Consider the following 15,760-nt stretch of genomic DNA (forward strand, 5'->3'; position numbering starts at 1 on the left):
ATGCAACCGCAAGTACTTATTCTTATTCCTATTATTAATTTTTGTTGCTAATATTTGTAAAATGAATAATGTAAATGTGGAGCATGACTTGATATTTGATAAGAAGTTGAACGAAAATGTTATTTAATTAATTAAATTTCACTTTATATTATTAAAAAAAATATTTCTAGAAAAGTAATAAGGACACGTATGTCAATTCTAGCGCTTTCCTGAATCCATGAATTTTGGATTCAATAAAATAAATCCAACGCCAACATGAAGAATAAAAACCAACTCTATTATTCATCCATATGAAAGAGAGAAAGAGAATGTCAGTTTTTTTTTTTTTGCCATAATGCGCGAGAAAGCTAAACACCGAAACCGAATCTTGCCTTGTTCTACCCATCAACAACAACAATTCATTTCTCCTTCAAATCCCTCTCAAACTTTCATCGCTTTCTGGTGATCTTTCTTCCATTTTTCTTCTACTTTAACCATTTATTATTCTCCACAATTCCGTCTTTTTCTATGCATTTTAACGTTTATTTGGTTTCTGTCAACCTCTTCTCAGCTTTTTCACTCTTTCCTTTATGTTTTGTAATTGTGGAAATTCTATTTCTAGAGTTTGTTTGCTTCATATTCTCATCATTTTGGTGCTTTTTTATTGTATTGTAATCTGATGAAATCAACCTTTTTCCTGATGGTTGTAGTTGTAGTTTGTTATGTTTTGGTTCTTATACAGCTAATTAGCTTCTGTTGTGTTTTACTTTCAACATAATGTTTTATATCATACTTGGTTTCGTTATATTTTGATGTGAAATGTGAATATATTTTTTTTATTAGTCTGCAGGTATAGTTTAGAGTTTATAGATTTTCAGATATTCTGTTTTAGTTCATTTTTAGTTTTTCTATAATTGATTATAGCGTATGTTTTCTGAAAGTAGGGGAGATTTCGTTCTGTTTCAGTGTAGTATACCTTTATTTGTCATTTTCTCTAATCTTTCATTGTTTTAATTTGTTGTTGTTTATGAGCTCTGTTCTGAACTATTGGTTTTCTACAAATGTCATTAGTTATGTGTTCTTTTTGCTGTGATTTTTTTTTTTTGATTCTCTAATTCTAGGTTTTCGTTTCTCATTAGCAGGAGAGGAATGATGGGTACCTTTGTATATTAGCTGTAAGAAGTTCAGATTTGACTCATTTTTTTCCACTAAACTGACACGTGAACTATGAGGTGGTTTAGAGCGAGCGCTGCTGTAGCAAAATTGGCCATTAAGAGAAACATATTGCAGGGAGGATCATATGTTGGGAGACCAAGGATCAGTACATCTCAAAGTCGATATTTTCATTCGACACCTTTTAAATCAAGAGCTCAAAGTGCTCCAGTTCCACGTCCTGTTCCTCTTTCTAGGCTTACTGATAGCTTCTTAGATGGAACTAGCAGTGTTTACTTAGAGGAACTTCAAAGGGCTTGGGAGGCTGATCCTACCAGTGTTGATGAGTCATGGGACAATTTCTTCAGAAACTTCGTGGGCCAGGCTGCCACATCTCCTGGCATTTCTGGCCAAACAATACAAGAGAGTATGCGTTTATTGTTGCTTGTGAGAGCATATCAGGTTAATGGTCACATGAAAGCCAAGTTGGATCCATTGGGATTGGAAGAAAGGAAAATTCCTGATGAGTTGGACCTTGCACATCATGGTTTCACAGAAGCTGATCTTGATCGGGAGTTCTTCTTGGGGGTGTGGAACATGGCCGGGTTTTTGTCTGAGAACCGTCCTGTTCAGACCCTCAGATATATTGTGACCCGTCTTGAGCAAGCATATTGTGGAAGCATTGGATACGAGTACATGCACATTGCTGACCGTGAAAAATGTAACTGGTTGAGGGATAAGATTGAGACACCAACACCAACGCAATACAATGGGCAGCGGAAAGAGGTTATTCTTGATCGTCTTTTATGGAGCACACAATTTGAAAACTTTTTGGCAACTAAGTGGACCACAGCAAAGAGATTTGGGCTTGAGGGAGGGGAGACTTTGATTCCTGGGATGAAGGAAATGTTTGACAGGGCTGCAGATCTTGGAGTTGAAAGTATAGTTATTGGAATGCCTCATAGAGGGAGATTAAATGTCTTGGGCAATGTTGTCAGGAAGCCACTTCGTCAAATATTTAGTGAGTTTAGTGGTGGTACAAAGCCTGTAAATGAGGTTGGGCTCTATACAGGAACCGGTGATGTGAAGTATCACTTGGGAACTTCTTATGATCGACCAACTAGGGGTGGGAAGAGACTTCACCTTTCGTTGCTTGCTAATCCAAGTCATTTGGAAGCTGTTGATCCTGTGGTTGTTGGGAAAACACGGGCAAAGCAGTACTACTCAAATGATATGGAGAGGAAAAGAAACATGGGTGTTTTGATTCATGGAGATGGTAGTTTCGCTGGACAAGGTGTTGTGTACGAGACTTTACATCTCAGCGCTCTTCCTAACTACACAACTGGTGGGACTATTCACATTGTTGTAAACAATCAGGTAGCTTTTACCACTGATCCAAGGTCAGGAAGATCCTCTCAGTATTGCACTGATGTTGCCAAAGCCTTGAATGCACCCATTTTCCATGTGAATGGAGATGATGTGGAGGCAGTTGTTCATGTATGTGAGCTGGCTGCAGAATGGCGCCAAACTTTCCACTCAGATGTAGTTGTGGATTTGATTTGTTACCGTCGTTTCGGGCACAATGAGATTGATGAGCCATCTTTCACCCAGCCTAAAATGTATAAGGTGAACTTTATTGTATTCTACTAGTCTAAGGACACATTCTATTTATTTATTTTCTTCTTCTTCTTATATATATATATTTATATTTACTTATGTATACAGTGCGTATATTATTTATTTAATTTTAATTTTATTATTAATATTATTATCATCATCATCATTATTATGGTTTTTATTATAAAATTGGAACTCTTACATTCCTCAATCATTTCCTCCTATCTATTTAACTACCACAAAATTTTCCATGGTTGTATAGTTTAATGCTTTATAATGCATACTGATGAGATGGTGTAGCTCTTGTCCATGATTCTAAATTTGTTTATGATACAGGTTATTAGAAACCATCCTTCATCTCTTGAGATTTACCGAAAGAAACTTTTAGAATTGGAGCAGGTGTCTCAAGAAGACATTGAGAGGATGCAATCCAAGGTCAATTCGATACTTAATGAAGAATTTGTTGCCAGCAAAGATTATGTTCCTAGAAAGAGAGATTGGCTTTCAGCGTATTGGGCTGGATTCAAGTCCCCTGAACAGCTCTCACGTATTCGAAATACAGGGCATGTGGAATAATATTTTCCTTTTTACTGCATTTTGTTCTCTTATTTGTACTAATATCTGTAAAATTCTTTTCAGGGTTAAACCCGAAATCTTGAAAAATGTAGGGAAAGCTATTACATCTCTTCCAGATCACTTCAAGCCTCACAGGGCAGTCAAAAAGGTGTATGAACAACGTGCCCAAATGATTGAAACTGGGGATGGCATTGACTGGGCCCTTGGAGAAGCACTTGCTTTTGCCACATTGTTAGTGGAAGGTAACCATGTTAGATTAAGTGGACAGGACGTTGAAAGAGGCACCTTTAGCCATAGACATTCAGTTCTTCATGATCAGGAAACAGGAGAGAAGTATTGCCCTCTTGATCATGTTATCATAAACCAGAATGACGAGATGTTTACTGTCAGCAACAGGTAATGGAAAAAATATTTACATATTGCGCAAGCCATTTCTTTTGCATCAATGTTCATCATTGATGATAGTGTTCCTGCCTGATGGTCCACTTTTGAACCTGACTTGTTGAAATATGTTAATTGTTACTGTGATGAAACAAAAACCAAGAAATGCTAGCATTGGGCTTTTGTTGATTGCAAGCTAGATTTTTCCCGTGATAGGATTAAAGAGTATTGTCTTACGGGAGATATACTTCGTACCTTCTCCTTGTTCATTTGTAAAAATGCTCAGTTTCCTGTCTACAGCTCTCTTTCAGAGTTTGGTGTTCTTGGATTTGAGTTGGGTTATTCAATGGAAAATCCCAATGCATTGGTAATGTGGGAGGCTCAATTTGGTGATTTTGCTAATGGGGCTCAGGTAATATTTGATCAGTTCTTAAGTAGTGGAGAATCGAAGTGGCTGCGACAAACAGGACTTGTTGTGCTACTTCCGCATGGCTATGATGGGCAGGGACCTGAACATTCAAGTGCAAGATTGGAACGCTTTCTTCAGGTACTTCATTGAAGATTTCTTTCCTCTTTACTTCCAGATCAGCACAATGACAATCTCTACCTTTTTCCCTTTGTACTTTACTTTTGTGGTTGATGTGAGAGTCACTTTCTTGTATGTATAAAAGGTTGATTCGATGTTTGCAAATTATTTGTATTTTCTCAGATGAATAAGGGCTCTACATGACCTTTTAATATTTTTAATTTTTCTACCATTTCTAATTATGAAATAGTCTGTTGTGCTTCCCCTCTCTCTTTCCTAAGCTGGCAATTGGCATGTTAGGTCACCGAAATATGATGTTAGATTAAATGCCTAGAGCTTTTGCATGGACTTCCAAACATTAGCTTATACTTTATTATCTCATTAATTAGAAACCGGCATTCACAGCGTTGATTTGTTTTATTTTTGATATTTGGCTGATATGGATTTCATTTAACTTTGTTGAAGATGAGTGATGACAACCCTTTTGTTATACCTGAGATGGACCCTACTCTTAGAAAACAAATTCAAGAATGCAATTGGCAAGTTGTGAATGTTACAACTCCTGCTAACTACTTCCATGTTTTGAGGCGTCAGGTGAGTTTATCAGTAAGTTACTAAAGAAGTCAAATTTTCTCAAATTGATGTGTTTTCCATCATGATTTTGCTCTCCAGATTCACAGGGACTTCCGTAAGCCTCTCATTGTGATGTCTCCCAAAAATCTACTTCGTCATAAAGACTGTAGATCCAATCTATCTGAGTTCGATGATGTGAAAGGCCACCCAGGTTTTGATAAACAGGGCACTAGATTTAAGCGCCTTATCAAGGACCAAAACATGCACTCTGATCGTGAAGAAGGTATCAGGCGTTTGATTCTTTGCTCTGGAAAGGTAAGCGACCTGTTTGATTTTGACTTCATGCATCATGTGCTTTTTTTTGCTCTAAAGTCTAATTATTGGCTCCTGATTGTTGGTAACTTCCAAGGGAAGAATTTACTTGTTTATATCACAGATGACTCATAATATTTTTGCATCATCATAATTGGAAGCTGAGATGAGTCAGACTTTCACCAGTTATTTCAATTCCAATATTTAATATAAGATTTTGATATTTTCACTCCAGATTTATTATGAACTAGATGAAGAGCGGAAAAAAACCAATGGAAAGGACATTGCTATATGCCGGGTTGAACAGCTATGTCCTTTTCCATATGATCTCATTCAGCGAGAACTGAAGCGGTATCCAAGTATGTTTATTCGACCTACTGCCAACAATATACTGATATTTAACTAGCAAAAAACTTGTAAGGCTTTGACAGTGCATGGCAAAGCTTGCATTAGGCCATTGTTTTCAATTTGTTTTGGATACATTTTGTCTTGGATACATTTTGTCGTTGCATGATGGCTTTTGAACTCTATGGAGATGGATGATTTGGGGCTTGTTCCTTGGCAGTCATCCAATAATGCTAAATAAATGAATATGAATTCTTTAAATGCAATTTTCGTAGGCAGAGCCATGAAAAGGGAGAAAGAAATACCCCCTCCTTTTAAATGGTTAATTTGGTATCACGGATGACATCGTTCACCTTTTGCCTCACAGATGCTGAGATTGTTTGGTGCCAAGAGGAGCCAATGAACATGGGTGCATATACCTACATCAATCCCCGTCTTGGTTCTGCCATGAAGAGTCTATCCAGAGGAACAATTGAAGACATAAAATATGTCGGTCGTGCTCCATCTGCCGCTACAGCCACTGGCTTCTATCAAGTTCATGTTAAAGAACAAACCGAAATTATCGAGAAAGCTATGCAACGTGACCCAATCCCATATCTTCATTGAAGTCCTTCCAGATTCCTTTAGTAAGCAATTATTCATAACATATCTAAAGATATATAAATGTTAATTCTATATTGTCCTAATATCTGTACTTGTATTTATTCTGCATTTGCTTCTATCAACATATAATAGGAAGCCATATGCAGTCTCAATGCAGATGTATTCTGCTCATTGGAATAAAGTTACTGATAAACACAAAACTTGTTGACAAAATCCTTATTTCTGTTGTCTCCTAAAATGCCTGGAGACTTTTTAAAGCATGTATTAAGATCTCTCTCTCTCTCTATTTCTTTACACTCAAACTCATATAGGTTAGTCATAGTTGGAACAGAGAATAAATTCTATCTCCTATTCAAGAAATTTAATTCGTTCAAGAAATTTAATTCGTGTTGTTAATGTTGGTTATGATGCAACGCGGTTTGTTATCTAATATTTGATTCTCTTTCGGTTGAAATGATGTGGCTTGTTATCTAATATTTGATTCTCTGATTCTCTCGATTGAAACCTTAAAAAAAAAGCTGGTAAAGGTAGAAAGTGTGCTAGTTCTTGAAAGAATTCTTGAAGTAAGAATTTTATGTAAATGAAAGAAATTCTCAATTTATAGAGTTATCTAGTAGGTTTTATGAGCTTAGACTTGGTTGGTCTATAGATTAAATTTATGGGGTTCAACCACATGGATATCATAGATTTGGATCATATTTACTATTTAGGTTAAATTAATATTCTTTTTGGTTTAATGGAGTAAAAAAGTAATATTTATTTCAAATGGAAAACATGCAGTGTTATTGGAATTCCTCATTTATGACTTCAAAATATGTGTAATTTTTTTTAATAATTTAGTAAGTCAAGAGCTGCTTATATATATATCTATATAAAATAGACACAAAACCTACGAAAAACTAAAGCAATTGTTTAAATTGGATAGGAACCTATCTATTTCATGATAAAGCGCAAAAGTTATATTCTCTTATTCTGGTTTCCATCTGATGTTTGTATTTCTTGTCAAACGGAAATTATATTCTCATATTCTGATTTGTTCCCACTGTATATCACATCTTTAACCTCTCATGTTCTTGGAAGCAGGTCCTGACGCAAGACAACTTTTTCCCTCTGGCAGCGGCTACTTCCATTGTGTAATATCATCTTTTAGGTATAAAAATCGATTTTGAGAAATTTTGTCCATTTAAATCAATTATCTATCCATTGAATTTTCACCAGTGTATCAACATAAACTCACATTTATATTTTATTTTTATGAAAAGTTCAAGATTTAAATTGATCTACTTATAAAAATTTAAGGTTTAAATTGTTATAATTATAAGAAATTCAAATTGATACGACTTCCAAGTGAAGGAATATAAATTGATATGTTCGATTTTCTATACAATATACCTACTTTTAAATTTTAATGGGCTAATTGATATTGATGTTTTGTTATCAACAGTTACCATTTTGAGAGTATGAGATGGATTGCATTATATATTCATAAGAATTGGGATTTCCACAACATGGCTTGCAAAGCCACACTTGCTCTTGTGGAGGCTGAGAGGGAAGGCACTTTTCATTTTGAATGCTCATACTTGAACTATTATTATTCTTTCTTATTTTCTCCTCTCTTTAATCAGGTGATGAAAGGAGATGAACTTTAGGTGTTCTCTTATTATATTGATCCCTTTTTAAGTTTAAGAAGAAGCTTCTGATTCCTCACCAACATCTGCTCCACTCAAAAGTCTAATTGGAGATCCAACTTATGCTCTGTAAGTAAAGAAAAGAATCTTATATATCTATAATAATATTATTATGTATGTTCTCACACTCCACTAAATTAGCCACAAAAGGAAAATTGTTATCTTCTCTGTTTGAAGATAATCCTTCACTTTTCTTAATGCCTTGCTACTGTTGTTCCTTATTGGATTCCTGGGATAAATTGACATTGAAGAGTATCAACTAATTTATCTATGGAATTAATTATAATCTAGTCCCTAAAGTTGTTGGCTCAACTTCGGAATAACGTTTATTTGTCAACCAATTTTGAAGTATTTTTGTATTTAGTAGTTATTTTCATTAGTATTATATGTTTAATGGGATAATGGTGTGGCATGTTTGTTAATTAAATTAAAGATGGATTTGATAGATTAATGAGCATGCCACGTCAACATTTCATTAATCGTATTATGGACAAGAATTAAATAGAAGCATAATTCAACATTTTGGGGCTTAATTAATTGAGCCTTTTAAAGCTTTAGTGAATGAATGATGACAGGATTAGAAGTTGAGGACAACTTATCATTTACTTTTGATCAGAGTTTGAACGATAATTTTAAATTACAATTACTCTACCACTCAAAATAATGGGCAGAAGCTGGATTAGAAAAGGGATAGTAGATAATGAAGTAATTTGACCTCTCCTTTCATCCCCGCTTTGCTCTATCGTACGAGGGTAGAGGCTTAGATTACAAGTAATTAACATGAATAACAAGGACGATAAATGCCTTGTGGTAAAGTGAGTTTAGTTGAGCGATAATTAACCTTCCATCTTTAACAGAATCTAACCATTTTTAGATTTCAAAATATCATAATTATGTTTCTAAGTTAGATGTTCAGTTAACATTGGGTAATTGGATAATAATTAATTAAAGTAACTATTTTTTTAATGATCTAAAATTAATTTTAAATTATTTAACAGATATTAGTATTAAACAAGTGTGTTAAAGTTAGGTTAAAAGTATCAATATTAAATTTATCAAATTCACGCGGAATCAATTGGTAAGTATAAAATGATAATATTTTGAAACCTAAGGATTACATCAAAATCAACCTTCAACTTTAAAATTAAAATCAAGAAAGCAAAAGAGAATTAGATCCATAAATTAAAAACCAAAAAGAGGTATTTTTTGCTTGAGGAAAAAACCTTATGGAAAAATTGGGGTGTAAAATTCCATAGTCCATGGATGATTTTAACCATCAAAAAATGGTCGAGCGTTATTAGATAGTGAGAAGATAAGAGATAATATTTGGATGAATTCATCTTCGTGCATTTTTTTTCCTAAACTCCCATCATGAAATTGTTAAAACATTTAAAAACAAAATAAAATTGCTACACGACAAGTTATGATGGAGCAATTTAATAGAATGTATAAAAGTAGGTGTTATCTTGAATACACTTTAACTATTTTGCTTTATTTTAAAATGGAAGAAAAAGAAAGTCATTTTTCATTTTGAGTGACTGAATTGGAGAAAGAAAAAAAAAAGATAACTAGATATCGATGAGTCCATTTTAAAAGTAGAGTTTATTAAATTTAGAACTTAGAACTTAAAATGGGTTTGTTTCGGTCTTTAGTTTAATTAATTTAAAATATTTCTAAGTTAATCATTTTTGGTGGGCTGTTGATATTGGATAATATCATATTTTAATTATTTATTTATAAGATAAGATTATCTTTGTGTGATATATAAATCTGAGTCGATGTCTATGTAAAAAAATGGATTATGGAACATATTCTAATAACATTATTCTTCAATTTGTGGTAGTATTTCACTTACACAGTTTTTCTTTCTTTTATATTATATGTATTGAAAATCAGTAATGGAAAAGTTAGGCCATTTGTTTGATTATTTAGGTGATGTTGTCTTTTAAGTTGAAATGAATAATTGCCGTCTCTAAAAAAAGTGCAATGGAGTAATGACCATTGTTCAATATTGAGTATAAATACCTACCAAACCCTTAAATTCTATGTAGCCACGTCAAGTGCAAAAAGAAAAAGAGAAAAAGAAGACTTTTTTGTTATGTCGTGGGTTTGATTTTCATTTGATCCTAGGTTTTAGATGTCACCGTTCGAGCGTTCTTTAACGTAACGCTTCGAATTTAGGAGGAAGATATATGAATGAATCAATATCACATGTGAATGAGAGACATTTTGATAACATGATAAATTATGGTTAAGAAAGAGTAATTGTACTTATACTAACAAGTTGGTGTACCTTTCTTTTCGATTGTTCAATCATAGAAACTTTAAGGTTTAATTGTGCTTAGTTTGGATTATCGATCCTATGTTGGTTGACTTCTTGGGAATTTTATTAGGAATTATGCATGTGAATGAGGACAACTTTTACTCTTAGAAGTCTTAAGACAATTAGCAAGAATGATGTGGTTAGGTTACAGGGGAAGCTTTTTTTTTAGAAGAAACAGCGAATGTCGAAAACGTAGAACTTCACATGGAAGCCTAAGGCCGAACAAGCGCAACAGATTTATTGATATAGAAAGGAGTACAAGGGCTAGAGTGAAGCTCGAACTTGTTAAATACAGAAAACGTTGAGATTTAAGGCTATAGTTATAGCTAAATAATAATTGAAAGCGAGATCTCTATTGCACCAGTAACCTATAAGACTTCTACAATCCTCCCACATGCTTAAATGGGATTTATGGTAAGAGAGACTATCGCAAATCCTATTATTTCTCTCTATCCAAAGACTCCATAAAATAGCAACAATACCAATGAGGAGAATCTTATGCTTGGTGTTGAAGTCCTGTAAAGAGGAGATATAAGAGTAGAGGTCGGCTAGGTCTTTAGTAGAAATGGAAAGATTGAGATCTCGTTGAAGAGAATTCCAAAGTGACGATGTTGCGCTACAATAGAGGAAAAGGTGAGCTCCATCTTCGCTGTTTTTGTTACAGAAAACACACCAATTTTGTTGTAGGAGAAGTTTCGAAAATCTTCGTTGGAGAGCATCCATGGTGTTGATCCTTTTATTGATCAAGGACCATATGAAAAACTTACTCTTCATTGGAATGCTGGACTTTCAGATTTTGCAAAGAAGCTTGGCGTTCGGGTCTATTGAAGCTTGACCTTATTGGGTGAAATGACCTTCTTAGCCGAGGTGATGGAGAAAAGCTTGTTATTTTTGGGAGTCCAGGTAGGCTTGTTAGACCCTCTATTCTCTTTGAGAGTAGGAAGTTGCTTTATAATTTTTGTCCATAAGTTGATTTCTCTTTCGTTCATGGGTCGTCTGAATTTGATAAGCTAAGACCTATCATTTGTGTCCCAAGCTTCTTTAACTGTAATGTCTTTATCAAGGGTAAGAGTGAACAACCTAGGATTGTTGATAGATAAAGAACTTTCTTGACTCCAATTTGAATGCCAGAAAGTAATTTCGTCTCCATTATTTAATTTCCAACTTTGATTGTCTTTAAACCAACAGAGATTTTTAGTAATGAATCTTCAAGGCGCTTTGGAAGAACTGAATTTGCTATTAGTAGGAATGTCCCCAATGTGGTTACCTTTGTATTTAGCTTGAATTATTCTCCTCCAAAGGGCTATAGGTTCCATGTGGTATCTCTAAAACCATTTTAAGAGGAGAGCTCGATTAGTCTCATGTAGATTTGAGATACCAAGGTCTCCTTCCTCTTTTAGTTTAGTCACTTTTGACCAAGTTACCAAGTGAGAGCCTCTTTGACCTTTATTGTCTTTCCAGAGGAAGTTTCTCCAATATTTTTCTATTTTATTGCACGTAGCAGATGGAGCTTTAACGACTGAGAGTTGATAGGTAGGCAAACTACTTAGAGTTGATTTGATTAGGGTGAGTTTACCTCCTTTTGAGATGTGAGCATACCTCCAATTATTTAGCTTCTTTTGGATCTTGTCTTCAATATTGCTGCAAAAAGGCTTTGAACTAGGATTGCCTTCCAGAGGAACTCCAAGGTAGGGGGAGGAAGATTTTGATAAGAAATGACCCAATCCTGAGCGATCTCCTTGGTTCTGTGATGAGAAACGTTTATACGGCCAAAAATTGATTTAGCCATATTGATCTTCAACCCAGAGGCTTTCTCAAAGAGATTAAAGGCCATTTGAAGATTTTTGATATACCAGTCTTTGTCTTCAATAAAAAGGAGAATGTCGTCTGTAAAGAGAATGTGAGTTAGACTGCAATTGTTGTTGAAAGTAACTCCTTTAATAGAGTCAGAAACCTCTAAATGATTTAGGAGTCTACTAAGGTAGTCCATGGCTATGACGAAAAGGAAGGGGAAAATAGGATCTCTTTGTTTAAGATCCCTAGTAACATGAATTCCCCCTTGGGATTTGCCATCGATGATAATAGAGTAATTGATGTTGCTTATGCACCCTTTGGTCCAATTTCTCTAGGTTCTTTGATAATTCTTCTTTTCAAGCATGAAATCTATAAAGTTCCAATTTACCTTGTCGAAAACCTTTTCAATATCCAGCTTCAAGATGTAACCCTTTGTCTTTTTAACTTTCCAAAAATCGATTGCCTCATTTGCCATTAGAATTGCATCTGTAATCTGGCGGTTTTTGACGAAGGCAAGTTGGTTTTCAGAAATAGTATCGGGTAAGGTAAGTCTCAACCTGTTGGCCAAGGTTTTGACAATAATCTTGTAGATGGAAGTGGTGAGGCTAATTGGCCTGAAGTCTTTAGGTTTGGTGTAATCTTCCCTTTTAGCAATCAGGGTGATGTAGGTGTTGTTCATGTTCTTATTGATGACTCATTTCTCATAGAAATTTTTAAATATTTCCATGATATCTCCTTTAAGTAACTGCTAATAGGTTTTGAAGAATATCAAAGGAAAACCATCAGGGCCAGAAGCTTTTTTACCTTCGAACGAGTTGACAACTGAATTGATCTCTGCTTCTTCAAAGGGGGAACAGAAAAAAGACCAATCTGAGGTTGCATTGGGATGCCAATCAAGGTTATCGATGAGATAGTTCTCTGTTTTTGTTCCTTTGTAGATTGAAGAAAAATAATTGATGAAGGTATTCGAAATAGTGGTGTTTGTAGTTTGAGCGGAGCCTTCTTCATCTACAATTTCTTTGATGAAATTCCTCCTCTGTCTAACTGAGCAAACTTTATGAAAGAAAGAGGAATTTTCGTCTCCCTCTTTGATCCACAATTTCTTTGCTCTCTGATACCATAATTGGGCTTCTTGGAGAGAAATTTGGCTGATGTCATTTTTTAGGGAGAGTCTGCGGTTACTTTCGCTTGGTGTTAAGTTGAAGTCTCTTTCTTTTCTGTCAATGAAATCCGCTTCTTGAATTATAGCTTCTTTTGTTGTTTTGAAGGAATTTAGCTTATCATTCTACCACGACTTAATGAAATTTGCAAGAGACTTAAGCCTTTGTATGAAGGAAAAGCCAGGAAATCCTGTTTGTTTGGAGTCTAGCCACCATCTTTCAATATTTCTTTTGAAGTCGGGATCCTTTATGACATTTGAATTTAATCTGAATGGAGAAGGATCCCAACTAAGAATTGTATCTTCACATACCAAAGGTAAATGATCCAAGGTTGTTCGAGGAAGAGTTCTAGTGGTATGAGTAATGAAGGTTAGTTCCCAGCTTGGATTGTAGAGGAATCTGTCAAGGGGGAGAAGACAGAAGGAACTTTAAGATTGGACCAAGTGAATTTGTTGTTTGTAAGAGGGGGTCGATCATGGATTTATTAGAGATGAAGTTATTCAACAACTTTATGCTGTGTGAAATAGAAGACGAAGTTGTTGTTTCCTCTCTATTTCTAATCACATTGAGATCTCCTCTAATGAGCTAAGGAAATGAATTAAGATGCTGTAAATTTTGAAGATCAACCTAGAAATCGATCCTATTTGTTCTTTTTGCGGGACCATAGAGAGCAGTAAGCCAGTAAGAAATATTGTTGTTGTGAAGGAAGTTAGCTGAGATGTTGAAAGCCCTTTCCATTTGGTTCAACAATTTGTGTTTCTGATCGTCCTAAAGAATTAAGATACTTTCCGAGTTTCTTGTAGAGTTTTTTGCCACCCACTTGATGCTAATAGAAGACCAAAGGGATTTTATAATTCTTTTGTTAATAGATTTGAGTTTAGTTTCAGCAAGAATCACAAAATCGGGCAAATAGGAAATATTGTGCTTTTTATAATGGCTCTTTTGGAAGAAGAGCTTAAACCTCTGATGTTCCATGTAAGGAATTTCATTTTACAATGGATCATATAGTCTTCTGTTGAGGTTGTTGCATTTGGGATTATGTTGATTGGGGATAGCTTCAGGCGATTTTCCTTTAGCCAGGTCACCAGTTGGTGTTTGAAAGCTTCAGAGTCTTTTTCTTTTTCTTTGTCATCCTTTTTCCTGTAGTAGTGTCTTCTTTTATAAGAATGCTTCATTTTTATTATCTCACCATCAGAAAAGGAGTTTTTCTTTTCTGCCGTCGATATCTTCATTTCTTGGGTTTTAGGAACAACTTTTGAATTGGTGATGTCAATCACTTTTGCATTGTCTGAGCACAGATGATCTTCTGCGCTTTTATTAGGATCTAAGAAGGGTAATTCTCCAAGATCGACCGTGAGGGAGAGACCTTTTTTAATTGCATCCAGCTCATGAGCCATGATTACTAATGGTTGAATATTTAAATCTTCTTGATTTTGATTGGCTTTGATCTTGTACTACAATGATGAGGATTTTCTTTTATAATTCTCTCACTGATGATTTTCTATTTTTTCTTAGAAGTGTTTCTTATTGGAGAATGATTAGCTGGAGTGGTTTCAGGGTTAAAGAAGTTTGTTTTATTTCTTAGAGAATTGAATGAAACCTTTCTTTTGGGCTTCACCTTAATTAATGCAGAATCATTATCAAAAGGAATGTCAACTTTCTTCTTTCCTTTATCCAGTAAGCCATCATTTGGGATCTTCGAAAAACTCACTTGCCTTTATTCTATATCTGCTGCATTCAATTTGTTATCATTTGAAACTGCTTCAGTCAATGTTTTTGTAGACGTGGCATCTTTGTCATTAATGAAGATAACCAATTTTAATGCGATTGACTTTTCAGAGTTAAAGCTTTTGCGGCTGCCGAAGTTGGAGATCAGATATTACGGCAATATGGCTTTGATTCCTTCAAAGAAGTATTGCTTAGAATCAGAGTTAAATTCATCGAAGATCACTGCTGCCTGTCTTTTGAAGGTACCATAAAGTTGAACGCCTCTTTGAATAAGCCATTTTCCTTCTGAGTGTGAAACTGTTCATAAAAAATCTTGATATTCGCTGGCAAAAAACCTGAATAATTATATCTGATCTTTAATTTTGTGTCAATCAGGTTCTTGCCTAATTTGGATTCCTCTACCACTTTTATAAGTCTCGCACAGGCCTTACCTATTTGTTGGAATGTCCTATGTTCCACATATGTAGTGGAATTCCTCTAAATGTGGTCCAACCACTGTAGCTTGAGATAAGTTTTGGGGTGACACGAATGGCGTGGGACCATTTTTCAAATTTGACAAAATACTTTTCAACAGTAAACCGTCCCTTGTTTTGACAAAGTAGTTGGCGGGAACTAGAGATTTGAAGTTTACTGAGGCCTTCTCAGCATGAAAGGCAATGAAAGTGAAATCTTCTTCAGTTTGTTTTTTCAGATTGTGCATTATTTTTTGCCAATAACCGTGAAAAAGCGTCTTACTAGGACCATAACATTTTCCAATGAAACAAGAGAGTTGATCACAAGGAAATTTGTACCTGAGGAGTAACTTGATTCACTTGAACTTCCTTTAGAGACTACCTATGTATAAGAGCGCTTGTGATAGTCAATAGGAGGAGAAATACGGTGTTTCTGACTGCTGTTTGGTATAGAGGTTGGTCTAGTTTTTGCTTCCACCTCCATTTTTGGTGTTATCATTGATAAGAAAGAAACCCAGCCACTTTTTTCAGGGCCTTAAGGAACGAGGATG

At 34.9% G+C, this 15,760-nt stretch overlaps 1 protein-coding gene across 6 annotated transcripts; it reads left to right on the forward strand.

Moving 5' to 3' along the window:
- Positions 1-273: 273 nt before the first annotated feature.
- On the forward strand, positions 274-15,447 carry LOC103501642 (uncharacterized). Of its 6 annotated transcripts, XR_001764420.2 has the most exons (13): positions 274-441; positions 1,122-2,757; positions 3,085-3,311; positions 3,388-3,720; positions 4,006-4,252; positions 4,697-4,825; positions 4,904-5,119; positions 5,352-5,475; positions 5,829-6,087; positions 7,148-7,214; positions 7,509-7,821; positions 14,869-14,999; positions 15,133-15,447. XR_001764420.2 is itself a non-coding variant. In XM_017047554.2 (10 exons), the coding sequence occupies exons 2-9, from the start codon at positions 1,207-1,209 to the stop codon at positions 6,065-6,067; spliced, it is 3,066 nt and encodes a 1,021-aa protein (XP_016903043.1). In that variant the 5' UTR covers positions 274-441; positions 1,122-1,206; the 3' UTR covers positions 6,068-6,087; positions 6,197-6,324. The 6 variants fall into 6 exon arrangements, 5 of the variants coding, with proteins under 5 accessions (XP_016903043.1, XP_008463483.1, XP_008463484.1 ...); XM_017047554.2 differs by lacking the exons at positions 7,148-7,214; positions 7,509-7,821; positions 14,869-14,999; positions 15,133-15,447 and adding an exon at positions 6,197-6,324; XM_008465261.3 differs by lacking the exons at positions 7,148-7,214; positions 7,509-7,821; positions 14,869-14,999; positions 15,133-15,447 and having other exon boundaries at positions 5,829-6,324.
- The last annotated feature ends 313 nt before the right edge of the window (positions 15,448-15,760 follow it).

Source organism: Cucumis melo, chromosome 9 (assembly GCF_025177605.1).
Source record: "Cucumis melo cultivar AY chromosome 9, USDA_Cmelo_AY_1.0, whole genome shotgun sequence".
Lineage (NCBI taxonomy): Eukaryota > Viridiplantae > Streptophyta > Magnoliopsida > Cucurbitales > Cucurbitaceae > Cucumis > Cucumis melo.

Bases quoted from the DNA above. Each gene is read 5' to 3' on its own strand.
- LOC103501642 (XM_008465261.3), top strand. From the start codon at position 1,207: ATGAGGTGGTTTAGAGCGAGCGCTGCTGTAGCAAAATTGGCCATTAAG. The intron at 5,120-5,351 runs GTAAGCGACCTG...TTTTCACTCCAG, and splicing joins TGATTCTTTGCTCTGGAAAG to ATTTATTATGAACTAGATGA. The intron at 5,476-5,828 runs GTATGTTTATTC...TTTGCCTCACAG, and splicing joins AGAACTGAAGCGGTATCCAA to ATGCTGAGATTGTTTGGTGC.